This window comes from Myxocyprinus asiaticus, chromosome 43, assembly GCF_019703515.2.
Source record: "Myxocyprinus asiaticus isolate MX2 ecotype Aquarium Trade chromosome 43, UBuf_Myxa_2, whole genome shotgun sequence".
Classification (NCBI taxonomy): Eukaryota; Metazoa; Chordata; class Actinopteri; order Cypriniformes; family Catostomidae; genus Myxocyprinus; species Myxocyprinus asiaticus.
The window spans coordinates 8,901,051-8,923,337 of NC_059386.1; the positions used below are offsets into that span (position 1 = coordinate 8,901,051).

Sequence of the window (22,287 nt, forward strand, 5' to 3'; positions counted from 1 at the left end):
AATCAAATAATTTAAGTGAATTGGTTCTTTAGGACAGTTCATGTAAATGAATCGGTTAAAATAAACCATTCTCTTTTATTTAGCGTTGGGAACTACGATTCATTTTAGCGAGTCGGTTTTTTTGGATGGTTCATATACAGTAAATTAACTAGTTTACATAAATGATTCACTGATTCACATGAGCCCCTGCACAGCCTTAAAGGGACGTTGCCTTCTTTGCTTAAGCAAAATATTTAGTTAATTGCTGCGGTTTATCGCTATTTTCCGATTCAGTTATATAAAATAGTGTGTTTTTTAGTTTTATTATTGTATATTAAATATAGATTTACATGACATTTAATTCTGTAACCATAGTTGATTAACCCTTATGAAAACTGACCATGGTTTTACTATAGTAATATTGTAGTAACCATGACTCAGACTGTTATCACCTCGATTATTTGCACTCGATTTCAAATGGCTGCTTACCACATGACTTCAGATTTGAGTTGTGGAGCATTACACACTATGAGATTTCCTCTATTATCGGCTCTAAAATATAAAACATGTGTGATGTCCTCTGACTACATGGAATCCAAATTGATGACATTTTTATACCCCAGAGTAACTGCGTCATCTCTGTCAGAACTTTGTAACTGGCCTGAAGCAGATTTCTTACGTCAGCGATTCCTGAACTCATACGTGCTCAAACTGTTAATCTTACGGTCATGTTCACACATAGCATCAAAACTGAATGTTACATATGTTACATATGTAATGCCACAACTTCTGATTCAGGGAAATTGCAAGAGTTGATTTACCAGTGGGTCGTTTTCACACATGACCTCTAAACGGAAAATTGCAGTTAATCTTCTGAAAAAAAGGCTGTATGTGTGAAAGCAACTAATAATTCACATAATTAATAACAGGGCCCTGGAGTCTCCACACATTCTATCAAGGTTGACTTTAGTTCCATAAATGGACACCTCAAAACTCCTCAGCCGCACAAGCAAATATGAAAAGCAGTTTCCAGTTGTGTTTGTTTGACAGGGAGCTCAAGACATTTGTACTATCTCCCACCTGTTCAGGTTGTTATGACCAGCAGGGCAGCATGCACTTTTTCTCCTGACCTTATAAACACGATGTATGTTTCCAGGTCTTTCTTGTCTCTCAGTGAACACTAAGCTGCTCTTGTTGTTTGGCAGTTTCTTTGCAGGTTATTTTGACCTGAGAGGGCAGGTAATGAGGCTTGCCAAAGCTTAGGTGACTCTGGCACTCTTTCCCTGCCTCCCCCAAGCTGTCTAAGGTGGTGAGTGACTGGTTGGGAGGCATTCTTAATGAATGCTTTCCAGGGCAGCCTGGCTTCAAGCGTTTGGTTTTCCTCTCTTTCAGGTAGCCAGGTTTTAAGAGCCAATCTTCTTACACTGGTGTTACATATTATACCGGCCACACTCCTGCCAGTCTGCGGCATTTTAAACAACCTTTGAAACGTTTGGAGACGTTCCATGAAAAAAACCCAGCAAATGTCTGAACCAAAAAAGCGTTTTGGGACTGCTAAATATTTTCATGAAAAGTTCACTAAAAATTAGACCATTATTTACTCACCCTCATGTCGTTCCAAACCCATATACTGTTATATTTTCTGTTGAACACAAAATGTTACATTTTTGTTTGAGTAAGCTCCAAAAAGGACCAAGAACACCAAAAAAGCATCCATGTGAGTTGTATGTAATATTCCAAGTCTTCTGAAATCATATGATAGCTTTGAGTGAGAAATAGACCCAAATTTAAGTTGTTTTTCATTATAATATTTAACTCTGCCTCTCTTGGAATATAGTACTCAAGCAGTATAGATTACTTTTATGGTAATTAGTAATGGTGTTTTTTGCTGATCTGTTCACTATGGAATGTCATTGTATGGCAAGAACTATGAAAATATTCTTCAAAACATTTCTACTTTTGTGTTTCATAAAAAAAAAGAACAGCATATGGGTTTGGAACAACATGCAGATGAATAAATAATGACAGATTTTCATATTTTTGTTTCTTTGTGAAAGAACACTTATGGTATGTCCTAACCAATGTCCTTTAATCTTCCTAGCCTTGAGTTGTGAACCTATATGCACGTCATGGCTTAAGAGGTGAGACATAAATGAGACTAGTGTAAGCAGTGTTTAGTTGGACTAAAAAGGGACTTGTTCAGCTTTGTTCTGGCTTACTTTGCCTACTTACGCTGGGCTGTCACAATGTCGCATGGATGAGGAGACGCCACCACCGCAGGTCCGACTGCACTCGCCCCAAGAGGTCCAAGGTCCCCAGCTTCCGTCAACACTTTGTGGCCAGGTCCCAAATGCCACACACTCACCCTGATAACACCACTAATTGACATATATGGAGAAATTATACAGAAAATCAGGAAAAAGTACTAGCATGTTTAATGGTATGTATTACTGGGTAAATCTCACTAAGGAATTTCACCCCAACATGTAAAGAAAATGAAGCATTTTTTATTTATTATTTTAACTTTTTTTTTATTTGAGATATTTGATTTATTTACAGCATAACAGTAGGCAACTGAAAAAAGATTATATATATATATATACAGTATATATATGTTTATTTCATGTTTATTTTAGAACTACATATTCAGGACTTTATAACTATATATTTAGAACTATTCAGATTTACAATTATATATTCATATTTACAATTATATATTCAGATGTTAAACTATATATTCAGATTTACAACTATTCTATTTACAACTATATGTTCTGATGTATGACTATATTCAGATTTACAAGAATATATTCTGATTTATGACTATATATTCAAATTTACAACTATACATTCTGATTTATAACTATATATTTAGGATTCATAAATATATATATTCAGATTTATAACTGTATATTCAAATTTACAACTATTCAAATTTGTAACTATATATTCTGATGTATGTCTATATTCAGATTTACAAAAACATATTCTGATTTGCAACTATATATTCCAATTTATGACTATATATTCAAGATTTATAAAAAATATATTCAGATTTAAACTATATATTTAAATTTACAATTATTCAAATTTACAACTGCATATACTAATTTATGACTATATTCAGATTTACAAGAACATATTCTGATTTACAACTATATTTTCAAATTTATGACTATATATTCAGGATTTATAAATATATATTCAGATTTAGAACTATATATTTAAATTTACATCTATTCAAATTTGCAATTATATATTCCGATGTATGACTATATTTAGATTTACAACTATATATATATTCAGGATTTATAAATATACATTCTGATTTATAGCTCTATATTTTAACTGTATGGGGGGGGGGGGGGGGGGGTCAAATATGAAATGTTCTTGACAGTTTTCATGAGATTACATTGCTTCTGAAATCACTAATCCACAACTGCACAGGAAAGAACATTCCTTGTCTTATTAATACAATTATAATTGATGCACACTTTGTAATTGGCATGCTCTCCAAAATCCATTCCACCTCTCGTTTGTGAGACATCCCCTGGCTAAATCTTGTTTTGTGTAAACACTGCATTTACCTATTGTCCCTAATCTAAATCCACACCAGGACAAAACAGGCTCAAGGCTTTGTAATGGTCCAAGACCACGTGGAATCTTCCTTTTCACCACACAACCTCATAATTTAACCCAGGGGATATGAGGACAGGGATTGGAGACACTGGAAACTGTTCAACTCATCACTGAACAACTGTGTCAGTAGGTTAAATACTGTCTCTTTCTCACTCTCTCTCTCTCTCTCTCTCTTTCTCTCTCTTGCCCACAGACAGGAAGAACATGGCAAGGAGAAAGGCTGTCCTCAGTTAGTGATGTCTGAAATCAGGTTGAAAATCAGGCTTTAATCCCTTTAAACAGCATTGTCAGAGAAAGAGAACAGAGTCTGATAGCAGATATAGTCCGTGCAACGTGTTTTCTACCCTTTTTTAGTTCACAGCAGTGTTGGGGAAGCTGTTTTAAACTGTAATAAACTACAAGCTAATCATTATTTAATGTAGTTAAAGACCCAATGAAATGGCTTGACAAGAGCAGTTTTCTGTACTGACATATTTCCTATTTAAACAGGAAGTTGGCAGGGTATATCGAAGGGCTTGTCCCTTTATTTAAAAAATATACCCAATAGGCTTTGGTTTCCATCATAGCCATGAACATTTGCTACTTGCTATTGCTAGTCAGAGGCTGGTGGTATTAGGGGAGTGACATTCTCAATCTAGAGACCATTTTATTGGTCAAAGTTAGAATGAAGGATGATTCATCAATATTTTTCATCCATTTTTCTGGATATGAAAGACTGTCAATTTTAATCCTTTAAGTTTTTAACTTTTGTTTTGTTTCCAATCATGTCACCTGTAACTAAGTAAAATGTTGTGTTGATACGACACAGCAATAAAAAGTTATAACATTACAAAAATTATTTATCCTAGTGTCCAAAAGCAAACGATCCTCTCTGCCCATATTTGTATTACTTCCACCTCTAGTTGCAGCAATCTGAATCATAATACTATTCATTTAGCATTCCATGATGAATTCATCTGATCCAGGAAAGCTAATGTGTTTTTAGCCTGATTGCACATTATGTGCAGTGTGCACATTGTGCTTCAGGTGGATTATCTAATGATCTATGAATCCGATTATGTTGTGTGTGGGCTTGTTTTAACGGGAATCCCCTCCTCTAAGAAAAGACATGTACTTAGCTATTACTCGCTATATGTAGGCTGGTTTACAAATATGCTGGTTGTATTCTACTCTTTGAGAGATTTCCAATGACATATTACAATAATACTATGTGTACAGTGCAAAATTATTAATAAATTAGCAAAACAGGACACTTCAGATTTGTCTGCAAATTTCAAAACGCTTGTTAAATTTTGGTCATAATGCCTACATGCATTGTAAAGTACAGCTTCTAAGCTTTAAAATGATATCTATTTTGTGCTGGTCAAAACTGTAGTTATTAATACTTTTATAATAATTTTTTTCTCCACAGGCCCTGCCGGGACTTAAATATGTTTTCCTCTAATAGTTAATTTTGTTAAGGAGTACACCAGCATATACAGTAGATGACATCAAACCTAACTACTATTTTGATTTCATGGGGGTGATTTTATTTAAGATACAGTCAAGCGACTATCTCTTTTTTGGAAAAAGGAGTTAGCTATACAACGCTACTAACAAACATCACATTGAAGCTACTTAACAAGGCAATAGAATTTTCAGGCACAATCTCAATAAGGTTGACGGCATTAAACTTGAACTGAAAAATGTACACTAAATATAAAACTAAAAAAAAACTAAAATAATTAATATAACTGACCTTAATTTATATATTACCCTAACTTATATAAGTTATGATGAATTGAAATCATAGTAATGAACTTCAGCATTTAACTAAATGTCATCTTTTAATTCTAAATGCGAGCTTTAGGGGAGGGCAAGATTTTCAGTGAATAATGACATAAAATTAAACGCTATCATATGGTTTCAGAAGACTTGGAATATATCGCACAAATTTTTTTTTTCCACTATTTTATGTGCTTTTATGATGGTTTTTGTAGCTTGCTGGCCCCTGGTCACTATAAACTGTCATTATATGGCAAGAACTCTGTAATGATTGTTCCAAAGAAAAAAATAACCATACGGGCTTGGAACGACATGAGGGTAACTAAATAATTGCAGGATTTTAAGTGTTATGGTCACTATTATTTTAATATTATTTTATTGGTATTATATTAGTATTATATTAGCAGCAAAAATATGTTTCAGAGGCTGACATTTTTTTTAGTTTTTGAAGAAAGATTATGAAAACATTTGGAAGTTTTTTTTTTTTCTTCAAATAAATCAAGGACTAATGTGAAATGATGAACTAGGACAGTTATTAATGAAGTAAATGGGGTCAATTTGGATTTCATGCTGTCTTTAAGTTATGAATGGCATAAAACAAAATATTTAAAGCAAACTTAGGTGATACATCGAAAATTAACACTCTGCCCTAGATTTGGCCGCTTTTTAGTACTTCCTGGAGTGTTCCACAATCATTCTTTATGATGTGACAAATTCATTATTAGTGCTTTTAGTGGAAAACACATTCAGTAGTATGTGTGATCAATCTTTTACTTCCTCTTTCCATCTCTTTCTCTCTCTCTCTCTCTCTCTCTCTCTCTCTCATGCTGGCAGGGCCTCCAGTCCACTGGACGCTTGGTGAGAAATGGCTGACATTCATATTTCTTTGATGCTGACCCAGGCAGGGGCAGATATAAGTATGCCACCCGCTGAAAAAAAAACAGCGGCTCAACCTGGGACTCGCTAGTTGCCCAAGACAACGCACATGAGCTTGGCAGTAAATAGATCCAGTGAGCGAACGGTAACAAAGGCCGACAGCTCATGGTCCTCTCCCATTCTTCCTCTTGAACCATCGTACGAGCGGGGACAATGGCCGGCGTAATCTTTGTTAAAACTGTCCGTGTAACCTAGGCCAGCAGAAATGTGAACTGATGACCCAAACGCTGCGTGCATGAGTGAACACTGGGAATAGGCTTTCTTATTCTTATTTCTACAATAAGAGCAAGCCAGTATGGCCACAGATGGGCCAAGCGCCACACACAGTGCCATTCTCTTACCTAAACTGACCAAAGTCATTTTCCCACTGTCTGTGTTGCCTACCTGGCATTCCATAACCTTGCTGTCGCTCATTACTATGCTGGTCCACCAGCTCAGATAGCACCAAACCAGCATAAATGGGAATTTCATGATATTTCGAGAACATAGTCTTACCCCTTTTTCAATGCTGCTGGTTTGACACAGGGTTCCTTCTGCGGCTGGGATACTGTTGGTGACACAGCGATTACTTTTGCTAAGGCACCAGAGCTCTCTACACACTTCCTAGGAAAGAAGGCAAAAGCAAGTTGATCAGAATAGGCCTACATCAATTCCCAAAAGATTGCAGAGTAATAGACAGTTTAATGAGATAGTTTGCTAAAAAAAAATGAAAAGTCTGTCATTATTTGAAGGATTAGTTCACCCAAAAATGAAAATTCTCTCATTCACTTACTCTGATTCCATCCCAGATGTGCATGACTGTCTTTCTTCAGCAGAACACAAATGAAGATTTTTAGAAGAAGATAGAGCTCTGTCAGGTCCTTATAATGGAAGTACATGGGTTTCAGCACTTTGAAGGCCCAAAAGTCATATTTAGGCAGCAATAAAGTAATCCACACGACTCCAGTCGATCAATAAATGTCTTCTGAAGCGAATCGATATGTTTGTGTAAAAAATAAATTAATAATTAAAACGTTATTAACCATTAAAAGCACTTCCTGCCAGCAGCTGATGCGAAGCGTGAGTTCACACAAGAATTCAGAAGCGGCGCTTATTTACAACAGAAGAACAAACGTCACACGAGAGTTCAGCCTTTTCAAACAGCATCAGAGCCATAGATGGAAGCACGATTTAAAGATAAAAACATTTTAATTATCGACTTGTTTCTTAAATAAACCTATCGATTTGCCTCAGAAGACATACACTGATCGACTGGAGTCACATGGATTACTTTTATGCTGCCTAAATGTGACTTCTGGACCATCAAAGTGCTGGCACCAGCGTATTTCTATTATAAGGACCTGACAGAGCTCTATCTTCTTCTAAAAATCTTCATTTGTGTTCTGCTGAAGAAAGACAGTCATACACATCTGGGATGGCATCAGAGTAAGTGAATAATGAGAGAATATTCATTTTTGGGTGAACTATCCCTTTAATCACCCTCATGTTGTTTCAAAACCATATGACTTTCTTTCTTATGTGGAACACAAAAGGAGATGTTAGGCAGAATGTTAGTTTTCACTGAATCTTTTTTTATATATATACAATGAAAGTGAATGGTGACTGAGGCTGTCAGTCCTTAACATTCTGCTTAACATCAACTTTTGTGTTCTATGGAAGACAGAAATCATATGGGTTTGGAGTAACATGAGGCTGAGTAAATGATGACAACATTTTAGTAGAACTATTCTTTTAAGTGAGCATGAACAATATTTTTACAGCATTTATTAATCTTGGTTAGTGTTCATTTTAACATTTACTAATACATGTTTTATATTAAAAGTTGTTGTACGTTAACATTAGCTAATACATTATGAACTAACATGAACAATGAACAATTGTATATTTAACTTTAACCAAGATTAATAACTGTTGTAAAAAAAATATTGTTCATTGTAAGTTCATGATAACTAATGCATTAAATAATGTTAAAAAGATCTAACCTTATTGTAAAGTGTTACTGATACTCATTAAAGCTTTGTAAATTCAGTATGCAAGTTTTTCACTGCAAAAATTTTAAATAAAAAATATTTTCTTAAATCAGTATTTTGTCATTTTACTGTAAAAGTAACTTAACATTCTTAATTCAAAATATATTCTCTGAAAAAAAAAATATTCTCTGAAATCAATACTTAATGCTTTATGCAATTTTGATTCTCAAGAAAATGTTTATGTTTATTTTTACTTAACCCATTTGTAAATGGTTTTTATTTCTTTAACCATAAATCAAACTAAATTTAGAGAGGTTTATGCTTAAAACAAGATGGGGAAGCCAACAGGGTAAGAAAAAAAAACGTATTTCAAGATTTTCTCTAAAAACGAATTAACACAAATTTGCATAAGTAAATTGTTCTTGTTTCAAAAATGTTAAGATATTTTACAAAAAAATTTTTTTTGAGTGTCTGTACTATATTCAGCAAAATTTGCATATATACAATCTACAATCTATATACTGTATAAACATACATATCAATGTACACACATATAATCAGAGTATATTTTTTACTATTACCTACAATAAATTCTCTAAACTTTTGCTACATTTAAAAAAAAAAAAATAAAAAAAATAATTGGTGGCCATACAAAATACTTGGTAAAATGTGTCAGAAGCATCAGAGCTCTATTATTTGTTTGTTGATGACATTTTGCCAATCATCCATTCAACTCTCAGAATCTACATTATTCATTTGAAGTAGAGCTGTCGAAATTAATGTTTTAACACATTTGAATAATTTAAGTGATAATTTATATAACGCAGTTAACATATTTTCCAATTTTGACATAGATTTTGACTTTTCATTTAGCTGAGTGAGTTATAAACACTGGTTGGAATAGGTCGGATTCTTTCACCGATGTATCCATTAACAATTTTTTTCAAATGGGACAAAAATAAAAGTACTTTTCAGCCTTTTTAAGGTGGAATTAAATTACCAAAGAAGCACGTCTAGACTTTACTATCACCTTAAAGCCAAACACATGATGCATGTCACTGATGAGGGACCACTGCGGCAGGCTAGCTTATTGGAGTTCTCCCGTGGACTATCTGCTGACTATCGGCTGTCCTGGTTACTTGCGTAACCTCCGTTCCCTGATGGAGGGAACGAGACATTGTGTCGATGTAGTGACACTAGGGGTCACTCTTGGGAGCCCGAAACACCTCTGGTCTTTGATAAAAGGCCAATGAAATTTGGCAAGTGGTATTTGCATACCACTCCCCCGAACATACGGGTATAAAAGGAGCTGGTATGCAACCACTCATTCAGGTTTTGTGCTGAGGAGCCGAGACAAGGTCCCAGCCATTTAAGCGGGTAGTCCAGTGATGTGGCAGGAGGGACACAACGTCTCGTTCCCTCCATCAGGGAACGGAGGTTACGCAAGTAACCAGGACGTTCCCTATCTGTCACTCACTCGACGTTGTGTCGATGTAGTGACACTAGGGGTCCCTTTACGAAATGCCACAACTGGCTGAACTGTGTTACGTGAACTGGCGGTGTGTGATGGTCAAACCACTGTGTGCCTCATAGCCAGCGCACCAGGCTGACACGTAACCTCCCACAATGCTGTTATGAGTGTCGAACAGCCCTTCGGGGACAAGTCGACTGCCCAAAAGATAGAGACAGGCTAGCCCAGTCGTGGCCTCTATCTACTTTTTTTCCTCTCCCCAAAAAAAGAGTTAACCGACTGGGGCCACCAGGTCTACGTCAGGGGGTGTCCCTCCCAAGGGGAAGACTCCGCGGAGACCACACCCCGCCCAGAGAAGGGGGGGGGGGTATTTTGAGTGGAAATACGTCACATGGTCTTGCCGGGCTTTGTCGGAAGTATGTAATGTGGAGAAGTCCCATGGTAGGTCCTACCCTACGTGGGAGGAGTTTCTACAATCATGGTGACTGGGGCAGAGGGGCCTCTGCCCAAGGAAGATTCAGTTTACCAACAGGGAAACGAATTAGCGGAAGATATACGTCACATGGGTTACCTATGGGGAATCAACACATGCGGAGCACCTACCCCAGTACAGGGCTTAGTTAGCACTTGTACTGAGCCGGCAGCGAGTTTCTCCGCAAACTCGTCTGCCACAGGGCTCGGAGGAAATCATCCAGGGAACACAGTTTGTGAACACTACTGGGAGTCAACAGCGCACGTCTTCAGTTCAGGGTAGGTGAAAGACGCTATGCGCAAACAATACACCCGGCCAGCTGTTCCGGACTTACCTGCTTGTGCCTGCCACTACACGGGATGAAACCGGTTCCACCCAGAGATTGTAGAACCCCGCAAAGGTGTTGGGTGTTACCCAGCCCACTGCTCTGCAAATGTCTGTTAGAGAGGCGCCACTGGTCAAGGCCCAGGAGGCCGCCACACTCCTGGTAGAATGGGCTCATAGCCCTGCCGGGGGCGGCACATCCTGGGCGTGATATGCCATTGTTATGGCGTCAATGAGCCAGTGGGCGATCCAATGCTTGGAGACAGCGCTTCCTTTCCGCTGTCCACCAAAGCAGACAAAGAGCTGCTCAGAGACTCTAAAGCACTGCGTGCGATGCAAATAGATGCGTAAAGCGCGCACCGGACATAGCAACCTCAGGGCTGGGTCTGCCTCCTCCTGGGGCAGCGCTTGCAGGTTCACCACCTGATTCCTAAAAGGGGTCGTGGGAACCTTGGGCACATAGCCCGGTCGGGGTCTCAGGATCACGTGAGAGTAGCCCGGACCGAACTCCAGGCACGTTTTGCTGACAGAGAATGCTTGCAGGTCTCCTACCCTCTTGATGGAAGTGAGCACAGTCAGGAGGGCAGTCTTCAAAGAGAGTGCCTTAAGCTCAGCTGACTGCAGGGGCTCAAAAGGGGCTCCCTGTAGACCCTTAAGAACTACAGAGAGGTCCCATGAGGGAATGAGGTCTGAAGGGATTCAACCTCCTGGCACCTCTCAGGAACCTGATGATCAGGTCGTGCTTCCCTAAGGACTTACCGTCCACTGAGTCGTGGTGTGCTACTATAGTGACTACATACACCTTCAAGATGGAGGGGGACAGCCGTCCTTCCAAATTCTCCTGCAGGAAGGAAAGCACCAATCCGACTGCATGTCTCTGGGGGTCGTCGCGTCGGGAAGAATACCACTTAGCGAACAGATGCCACTTCAAAGCATATAGGCGCCACGTAGAGGGGGTCCTAGCCTGAGTGATCATGTCTATCACCGCAGGTCTTCTGCGTCCCGTCCAGGGGCCAGACATGGAGATTCCAGAGGTCTGGTCCTGGGTGCCAGATGGTGTCCCGTCCCTGAGATAGAAGGTCCTTCCCCAGGGGAATTCGCCATGGGGGAGCTGTCGCGAGGAGCGTGAGGTCCGAGAACCACATCTGGGTGGGCCAGTAGGGTGCTACCAGGACGACCTGCTCCTCGTCCTCCCTGACCTTGCACAGGGTCTGTGCAAATAGGCTTACTGGGGGAAACGCATATTTGCAAAGCCCAGGGGGCCGGCTGTGTGCCAGCGTGTCTATACCGAGAGGTGCCTTGGTCAGGGCGTACCAGAGTGGGCAGTGGGAGGATTCTTGGGAAGCGAACAGGTCTACCTGTGCCTGCCCGAATCGACTCCAAATCAGCTGGAACACCTGAGGATGGAGTCTCCACTCTCCCCTGAGGGTAACCTGCCATGACAGCGCGTCCACTGCAGTGTTGAGGTCTCCCGGGATGTAAGTGGCTCGCAGCGACTTGAGGTGCTGCTGACTCCAAAAGAGGAAATGGCGGGCGAGATGTGACATACAACGGGAGCGTAGACCGCCTTGATGGTATATATATATATATATATATGCTTCCATTGCCGTGTTGTCTGCCCGAACTAACACATGCTTGCCCTGGATCAACGGCCGAAACCTCCGCAGGGCGAGCAGAATTACCAGCAACTTGAGGCAGCTGATGTGCCAACGTAGCCGCGGGCCCGTCCAGGAGCCGGCAGCTGCGTGCCCGTTGCATACAGCGCCCCAGCCCATTTTGGAAGCGTCTGTCATAACCACGATGCGCCTGGAGACCTGCTCTAGGGGAACGCCTGCCCGTAGAAATGTGAGGCCGGTCCAAGGGTTGAAGAGGCAGTGACAGACCAGCGTGATGACCATGCAATGTGTCCCGTGGTGCCATGCCCATCTCGGGACTCGAGTCTGGAACCAGTGCTGAAGCGGTCTCATATGCATCAACTCGAGCAGAGTGGCCACCGCTGAAGATGCCATATGCCCCAGGAGCCTCTGAAACAGTTTCAGTGGAACCACTGTCTTCTGTCTGAACACCTTCAAACAGGTCAGCACCAACTGTGCGCACTCGTTCGTGAGGCGCACTGTCAACGAGACTGAGTCCAACTCCAAGCCGAGAAAAGAGATGCTCTGAACCAGGAGGAGCTTGTTCTTTCCCCAGTTGACTCAACGCCCTAGTCGGCTGAGGTGCGGGAGCACCAGGTCCCTGTGTGCACAAAACACATCCTGAGAGTGAGCTAGGATTAGCCAATCATCGAGATAGTTGAGGATGCGAATGCCCACTTCCCTTAACGGGGCAAGGGCTGCCTCTGCGACCTTCATGAAGAAGCGAGGGGACAATGACAGGCCGAAAGAGAGGACCTTGTACTGATACGCCCGACCCTCGAATGCAAACCGCAGGAAGGGTCTGTGTCGAGGTAGAATTGAGACGTGGAAGTATGCGTCCTTCAGGTCTACCGCCGCGAACCAATCTTGATGCCAGACGCTCGCTAGAATGCGTTTTTGCATCAGCATCTTGAACAAGAGTTTGTGTAAAGCCCGGTTCAGTACTCGCAGGTCCAAGATTGGCCGCAACCCACCGCCTTCGGTACAATGAAGTAGGGGCTGTAAAACCCCTTCATCTCGGCCGGAGGGACAGGCTTAATCGCACCCTTCCGTAGGAGGGTAGCAATCTCCACGTACAAGGTAGCGGCGTTCTCACCCTTCACCGAGGTGAAGTGGATGCTGCTGAACCCGGGCGGATGCCTGGCGAACTGAATCGCGTAGCCGAGTCGGACGGTCCGGACCAGCCATCGCGACGGGTTGGAAAGCGCAAGCCACGCGTCCAAGCTCCGGGCGAGGGGGACCAAGGGGACAATCTCGTCAGACGTACCGGCGGGTGGGGCCTCGTGGTGGGGCGGAGCCTGAGGTGCCACGCTGTGTCATGGCTGTGCTGAGTTCAAGGACATCGAAGCACTTACCTGGCTCCTTGTGACCACCCCCGGAACAGCCTGGGACGGGGAGGAAGAGGCCTGTCCTCGTGACCCATTGAGACCATCACATCGGGGGCGGATTTGTGCCACAGCTGGGCACGCAGGGGCGGGGAGACCGCCAGTGGAGTGCCAAACCTGCCAAAATGGAATGGTGGACGGTGGTCGTGATGACGGCCATGCACACCGGGTATGTGACCCAGGGAACAAGGAAACCGCTCTTTTGCTGAACTCTTAGGTACTGCAGCCACTTGGGCATGCGGCGAAATTAAATGAAAAGGTAACAAGAGATTATCCTCCCAAACATCCACCGGGGGATGGAATGGTCTGCTTACCAGCTCCAGAGCAGCGGGTTTCTTCGTCCCTGGGTCACCCGTCACACTCCTGGAACACCAAGGTGGACAATGCCCGCCCGAGAGACCGCGCCCTCACCTTCGTCATCCGGAGGGCGAGGTCGGTCGCCGAGCACAGCTCCTGCATCAATCCCGGGGCAGAACTACCCTCGTGCAGTTCCTTTAGCGACTTGGCTTGGTGGACTTGCAGGAGAGCCATGGCGTGCAGGGCGGAGGCGGCTTGCCCAGTGGCACCATAGGCATTGGCCGACATAATCCTACAGGCCTCGGACGGGAGCTTTGGGCACCCACGCCAGGTGACGGCGCTCTGCGGGCATAGGTGCACCGCGAGCACCTTATCCACCGGAGGGATCGCCGAATAGCCCTTGGCCAGCCCACCATCAAGGGTAGTGAGGGCGGGGGAGCTGAAAGATCAGGACCGGGCAGAAAAAGGTGCCTCCCACGACCCTGTCAGCTCCTCGTGCACTTCCGGGAAGAAAGGAACTGGGGCAGGGCGTGGCTGTGAGCGGCGCTGCGAGCCCAGGAACCAATCATCGAGCCGCGAGGGTTCAGGGGAGAGTGGAGGGTTCCACTCTAGCCCGACACTCGCGGCTGCCCGGGAAAGCATGTCCATCATCTCCGCGTCAGCCTGTGACTGGGCGACTGCACCCAAGGGGAGGAGCCCAGCTTAGGCTTCCGTGTCCGACTGGACGAGCCCACTCTCCAATGCTGTGCTCGAGAGCTCATCACCTTCGCGGGCTCCGAATAAGAGGTTGAACTCGCCGAACTCACATTAACTACGTCCTTCTTGAATGTCAGGCATATTTATATGACAGTGAAACGTTCCTTATATACACATTGAAGATGTGGTTCTCATCAATACTATTTGAATGTGGGCTGCGTTAAAGTATAAAGATTGTAAGTATAAATATTCATATTCATCTACTGACACACAAATCATGGCTAGTATTAAAAGTGATCGATAGCTCTTTGAAATCATCTGCTTGTGGAATCCTCAAACCTTAAATGCGGGAACTGACTTTCGCTTTGTGCTGAGAACAGACGTGGTTCTCAGACATCTGCTCAATTACCTATTTCTCAGAAAAATAACAAATTGCGTTTTGCACCTCTTCCTTAACATAAAATAAACCCGCAGTTTGCACGCATACGGCCACAGATAGCGCAAACACTGTCACCCATGGCCACTTGCACTTTGTGCTAGCATGAAAATTGCGCTTAGAATTAGCACTCACGAAAATTGCACTTAGAATTAGCACTCACGAAAGTTGCGCTTAGAATTAGCGCTCTCACAGAAATTGCACTTAGAATTTGCACTCTCAAGGAAATTGCGCTTAGAATTAACGCTCTCACAAAAATTGTGCTTAGAATTAGCGCTCACAAAAATTGTGCTTAGAATTAGCGTTTTCGTGGAAAATGTGCTTAGAATTAGGGCTCTCACGAAAATTGCGCTTAGAATTAGTGCTCTCACGGAAATTGTGCTTAGAATTAGCATTTTCATGGAAATTGCACTTAGAATTAGCGCTCTCACGAAAATTGCTCTTAGAATTAGCGCTCTCATGGAAATTGTGCTCAGAATTAGCGTTCTCACGAAAATTGCGCTTAGAATTAGCACTCTCACAAAAATTGCGCTTAAAATTAGTGCTCTTGAAAATTTCACTTAGAATTAGCACACACGAAAGTTGCACTTAGAATTAGTGCTTTCATGGAAATTGCACTTAGAATTAGCGCTCTCACGAATATTGCGCTTAGAATTGGTGCTCTCATGGAAATTGCACTTAGAATTAGTGCTCTCAAGAAAACTGCACTTAGAATTAGCGCTCTCACAAAAATTGCCTTAAAAATTAACACTCTCACAAAAATTGCGCTTAAAATTAACACTCTCACAAAAATTGCACTTAGAATTAGCATTCACGAAAGTTGCACTTAGAATTAGCCCTCTCTCAGAAATTGCGCTTAGAATTAGCGCTCTCACAGAAATTGTGCTTAGAATTAGTGCTCAAGAAAATTGCGCTTACAATTATCACTCTCACGAAAATTGGTCTTAGAATTAGCGTTCTCATGAAAATTGTGCTTAAAATTAACGCTCTCACAGAAATTGCACTGACAATTAGCACCCTCATGAAAACTGAGCTTAGAATTAGTGCTGTAATGGAAATTGTGCTTAAAATTAGTGCTCACAAAAATTGTGCTTAGTGCTTAGAATTAGCGTGCTCATGAAAATTGCATTTAGAATTAGTGCTCACATGGAAATTGCGCTTAGAATTAGTGCTCTCACGAATATTGCGCTTAGAATTAGCACACTATCATATGATAGACACACAAATCATGGCTAGTATTAAAAGTGATCGATAGCTCTTTGATATCATCTGCTTGTGGAATCCTCAAACTTCAAATGCGGGAACTGACTTTCGACCTTGTGCTGAGAATAGACGTGGTTCTCAGACATCTGCGTAATTACCTATTTCTCAGAACAATAGCATATTGCGTTTTGCACCTCTTCATTAACATAAAATAAACCCACAGTTTGCACGCATATGGCCACAGATAGTGCAAACACTGTCACCCATGGCCACTTGCACTTTATGCTAGCACGAAAATTGCGCTTAGAATTAACACTCTCATGAAAATTGCGCTTAGAATTAACACTCTCACGAATATTGCGCTTAGAATTAGCACTCTCACAAAAATTTTGCTTTGAATTTGCACTCCTACAGAAATTGTGCTTAGAATTAGTGTTCACGAAAACTGCACTTAAAATTAGCGCTCTCAAGGAAATTGTGCTTAGAATTAGGGCTCTCACGGAAATTGCGCTTAGAATTGGTGCTCTCAAGAAAATTGCACTTAGAATTAGCGCTCTCACAAAAATTGCCATAAAAATTAGCACTCTCACAAAAATTGCGCTTAAAATTAGTGCTCTTGAAAATTTCACTTAGAATTAGCATTCACGAAAGTTGCACTTAGAATTAGCGCTCTCACAGAAATTGCGCTTACAATTAGCACTCTCACGAAAACTGGTCTTAGAATTAGCATTCTCATGAAAATTGTGCTTAGAATTAGTGTTCTCATGAAAATTGTGCTTAAAATTAACGCTCTCACAGAAATTGCACTGACAATTAGCGCCCTCATGAAAACTGTGCTTAGAATTAGTGCTGTAATGGAAGTTGACCTTAGAATTAGTGCTCACGAAAATTGTGCTTAGCGCTTAGAATTAGCGTTCTCATGAAAATTGCACTTAGAATTAGTGCTCACATGGAAATTGCACTTAGAATTAGCGCTCTCACGAATATTGCGCTTAGAATTAGCACTCACGAAAGTTGCGCTTAGAATTAGCGCTCTCACAGAAATTGCGCTTAGAATTAGTGCTCAAGAAAATTGCACTTAGAATTAGCACTAACAAAAGTTGTGCTTAGAATTAGCGCTGTCACAGAAATTGCACTGAGAATTAGCACTCACGAAAGTTACACTTAGAATTAGCACTCACGAAAATTGCACTTAGAATTAGCACTCAAGAAAGTTGCGCTTAGAATTAGCGCTCTCACAGAAATTGCACTTAGAATTAGTGCTCAAGAAAATTGCGCTTACAATTAGCACTCTCACAAAAATTGGTCTTAGAATTAGCGTTCTCATGAAAATTGTGCTTAAAATTAACGCTCTCACAAAAATTGCCTTAAAAATGATCACTTTCACAAAAATTGCACTTAAAATGAGCACTCTCAAGAAAATTGCACTTAGAATTAGCACTCACGAAAGTTGCGCTTAGAATTAGCACTCACGAAAATTGCACTTAGAATTCGCACTCACGAAAGTTGCGTTTAGAATTAGCGCTGTCACAGAAATTGCACTGAGAATTAGCACTCACGAAAGTTACACTTAGAATTAGCACTCACGAAAATTGCACTTAGAATTAGCACTCACGAAAGTTGCGCTTAGAATTAGCGCTCTCACAGAAATTGCACTGAGAATTAGTGCTCAAGAAAATTGCGCTTACAATTAGCACTCTCACGAACATTGGTCTTACAATTTGCGTTCTCACGAAAATCGCGCTTACAATTAGCACTCTCACGAAAATAGGTCTTAGAATTAGCGTTCTCATGAAAATTGTGCTTAAAATTAACGCTCTCACAGAAATTGCACTGACAATTAGTGCTCTCATGAAAATTGCGCTTAGAATTAGTGCTCTAACGGAAATTGTGCTTAGAATTATTGCTCACGAAAATTGTGTTTAGAATTAGCGTTCTCATGAAAATTGCACTTAGAATTAGCGCTCTCACGGAAATTGCACTTAGAATTAGTGCTCACGAAAATTGTGCTTAGTGCTTAGAATTAGCGTTCTCACAAAAATTGCACTTAGAATTAGCGCTTTCATGGAAATTGCACTTAGAATTAGTGCTCTCAAGAAAATTGCACTTAGAATTAATGCTCTCACAAAAATTGAACAAAAAATTTGCACTCTCACAAAAATTGAGCAAAAAATTTGCACTCTCACAAAAATTTCACTTAGAATTAGCTTAAATTAGTCTTACATTGGATAAGACAAAGTGCATGATAGTTGCATGTAGCACTGTGACTAGCATAGTCACGAAAATAGAGCCCACTATGTTTATCTAAGCACTGCTTTTTACATAGTCTGACAGAATCACTTTGCAAGGTTTTTAGGTCTAAAGGTTGTACATAGAAAGATATAATGCTTTCCGTACATTACAGGCATAGCTTTGCAGAACCTTGCATTAGATTCCCCAATAAAGTGCACTAGGTTCCCTTTAAAGCCTGAACTTCACAGGATTTACAGGACACAGAAGTGCCCCTATGAAAAAGAGTTATGATATGGAGCACCGCCACTGACCCAAGGTCAGTAAAAAGACTCCGCTGCCCAGCCCATCCAGATTAAATAAAGCGGCAAACTGCCATTCTTAGGTTGCAAACACTGCACGTCTGCGGCTGGTTTTAATAAGGTTTCCTGCTGGCCCATTCAAGATGCCCATGCTGAGAAGGTCAGAGGGGTAAGGTTGACCAACAAGGCCCATGCACTGACAGTTTCAAGCTGAGAGTGCAGGGTAGCGATAAAATTTGGCTTACTCTATTAAGAATAAAGTAATTACTGCCATCAAACGGTTTTCAGAGCCACCTCTGGTTTGAGTTGTAAATAAAATAGCTAGTCCACCCAAAAAATTTAATTCTATAAATGATGACAGAATTTTCATTTGTGGGTGAACTTTCCCTTTAAGACTCTCTTCATCTATTAATGCAGCTTAAAAGATTTGTGGAGTGCTCTATAGGCCAAGAGTCTGGACAAATAACTTGAGTATGCTTATGCTAGCATGTGGAGACATTCTTCAGATTTGTTGCTATATAAAGAAAAGTGTGGTTTTGTGGTTTGATTTTGTATGTTGAAAGGATTTTTTGGCTCTTCCCAAATGGCACCCTTATGGTCCTCCTCTTTGCCACATGGACTGTGGGGTAATAGCTCTGAAGTCCACCATGATGTCAGCACTAGTGTGGGCTTGACAAAAGGGCGCATCGAGGGCACATAACAGCTTTGGGAATCCTGAAACCTAAAATGACAAATATACTATAGATCTGTGGACTTCACAGACGAGCGCAAGCAAAGACCTCCAGAACGTAAGTCCACATCAAGTGTGCCATCTGGGACAGGGCCTTTTTTACTCTGATTAAGTGTCAGCCTTTTCTGTTTGGAAGGGAAGGAACTTGTCGATTTTAAAGAGAAAATGGTCTTAGATCAGTGACTAAAGGACATTGGTAATTGCCTCTGCTTTAGAGAAGTGCTCTCCAGATCTTCAAGGCTAGTAGATCAGTTAGGACTCCAATGACTGGCCACTGCTCCATTTGTTTGTTCTCCTAAATCGGCCTGCTTTTCAAAGTCATAGTAAATTAAGCGCTGCCTCCTTCACTTAGGAGAGTGCTTCAACACAGAATCCAGTATGAAGGCCAAGTGTTAAAGCTCTGGGCTCTTTGGGAAGAAGTTTAACTTTGAAACTGGAGAAGACAATTTGAGTGGTTGCCCATGCAAAACACGTCCCCACCATGCTAGGACGTTTTGGTGCTTGCCTTAGGAATGCCACCCGTCCAGGATTTTCCAGGATCATCCCGGTTTTTAGTCATCTGTCTGAACTGGTTTGTTCAGATGACTGACATTTATATTTTTTACTTTTGTGTACAATCCTTTAAACTTTAGTCTACTAACTATAATGCTTTAATGTTCTGGGAAACATATCCCAAAGAATGTCCTTCCTTTTACTGTAAGAAGCCTATTTTTTAAGATGTTTGCATTTCAATTTCATAACAAATTTCCATCAAGTTGAATTCTGAGATCTTTAACAAATTAAATTAGTAAAAATGTAAATATCTAAGATTTTTTTTACTAAATTTAGTTAAAAATTACTCAATTGAATTTGATGGAAATTTGTTATTAGATTAAAACGGGTAAATCTTGAAATGTGTACTGTATATCTAAAATATTTTTTGAGTAAATGTTTCTGAATATTTATTTGATTTCCTTTGGTTTAAATGTAAAACACATTTGTAACTTTATAATTCCATATCAAACAAAGATTAAACAATCATAAATAATATGTTTTATTTCTTGAACAATGGCCCGTAATACATATTTCAGTCATTGATCAGGTGTGCAGGAATTTCATGGGGCCAAGTTGGCAACCCTAGGTTGCCTAGGCATTGCTATAAGGTTGGTTAGGTGTTCAGAGTGGTTGCTAGAGTGATTTAGGTGGTTGCTAGGCGGTTACCTACTTAACACCATGGGCGGCACTAGGGGTGGGCAATAGGGGCTTAAGCTCCGAATGTTTTCAGTAAAGCACAGAATTTTTTTTATCAACTTGCAGTGATGTCAAAAGAACCTGTGCTTCTGTATGAAGTTGATACTAAAATACAAATATATTTTAATATTAAAGGTGCACTCAGTCATTTTGTCCTGATGAAAAAAGTTTTACTCCAAAATAAATTAAAAATAATTTTGAAACATATGTATAAGAGACGAGTAATCCAGTCACATCAGTAACCTTACATAAGCTGTATATTCTACATGGAGAGGGTCTGCACATGGGGGCTGCCATGTTAGAATCACATGACCAGCCGAATACTACTCACTTAATCTCAGTAACCGTCCTATTATTTGACACTTTCTCTCATTGATTAGAGTAATCATAGCTGACTGTAAATACTAAATTTCTACAATGACATCTGAAACGGAAAACTATTGATTTTAAATGATAAGCCACTAGGTGTCAGTGTAAGTCCAAGATTACAAATTTAAATTACTGAGTGCACCTTTAAGTAAATTACAGTGTATATATGTATATATATAGATCCTGACCCGTATCTGCATTATTTTATGCACTGCACTGCTGCCACACGATTGGCTGATTAGATAATCGTGTGGATGATTGTTGGTGCCAGATGGGCTGGTTTGAGTATTTCTGTAACTGCTGATCTCCTGGGATTTTCACACACAACAATCTCTAGAATTTACTCAGAATGGTGCCAAAAAAAAAAAAAAAACAAACAAAAAAAACATCCAGTGAGCAGCAGTTCTGTGGATGGAAATGCAATCCAAGCACCAAATATTAGTCAGTGCTGTGGAATAGTATTTGCCCTTATCCTGATTTCTTCTGTTTTTATGTATATCTCATACTAAATTGTTTAAAAAACTCAAACAAAATCTAACATAAAACAAAGGCAATCTGAGTAAACACAAAATACAGTCTTTAAATGATCATGTTGTATATTGAAGCAAAAAAGTTATCCAATACCAACTGGGCCTGTGTGAAAAAGTATTTGCCCTTAGTTACTAAATCACCCAGTAGCACACTATGCCAAGGTCGAAAGAAATTCCAGAAATGATGAGGAAAAAGGTGATTTAAATACATCAGTCTGGGAAGGGTTACAAAGCTATTTCACAGGCTCTGGGACTCCAAAGAACCACAGTGAGAGTCATTATCTCCAAATGGAGAAAACTTGGCACAGTAGTGAACCTTTCCAGAAGTGGCCGACCTTCCAAAATTCCTCCAAGAGCACAGCGACGACTCATCCAGGAAGTTACAAAAAAGCCAAGGACAGCATCCAAGGAACTGCAGGCCTCTCTCACATCAATAAAGGTCACTGTTCATGACTCCACTATCAGAAAGACTCTGGGCAAAAATGGCATCCATGGAAGTGTGACGAGGTGAAAACCACTGCTAACCCGGAAGAACATTAAAGCTCATCTGAGCTCGTTGCGAAAACACACCTTGATGATCCTCAAAGATTTTGGGAGAATGTTCTGTGGACTGATGAGTCGAAAGTGGAACTGTTTGGAAGACGGGTCCCGTTAGATCTGGTGTAAATCAAACACAGAATTCCACAAAAAG

At 40.8% G+C, this 22,287-nt stretch overlaps 1 protein-coding gene across 1 annotated transcript in view; it reads right to left on the reverse strand.

Moving 5' to 3' along the window:
- adamts6 (ADAM metallopeptidase with thrombospondin type 1 motif, 6) overlaps nucleotides 1-22,287 on the reverse strand; it is a 122,255-nt gene that overhangs the window by 39,355 nt on the left and 60,613 nt on the right. Inside the window, exons 11-12 of the mRNA XM_051686313.1 lie at nucleotides 6,814-6,921; nucleotides 2,212-2,357 (exon numbers count right to left, since the gene is read on the reverse strand). Coding sequence (XP_051542273.1) covers nucleotides 2,212-2,357; nucleotides 6,814-6,921 — 254 coding nt within the window. The remainder of the gene's footprint in view (nucleotides 1-2,211; nucleotides 2,358-6,813; nucleotides 6,922-22,287) is intronic.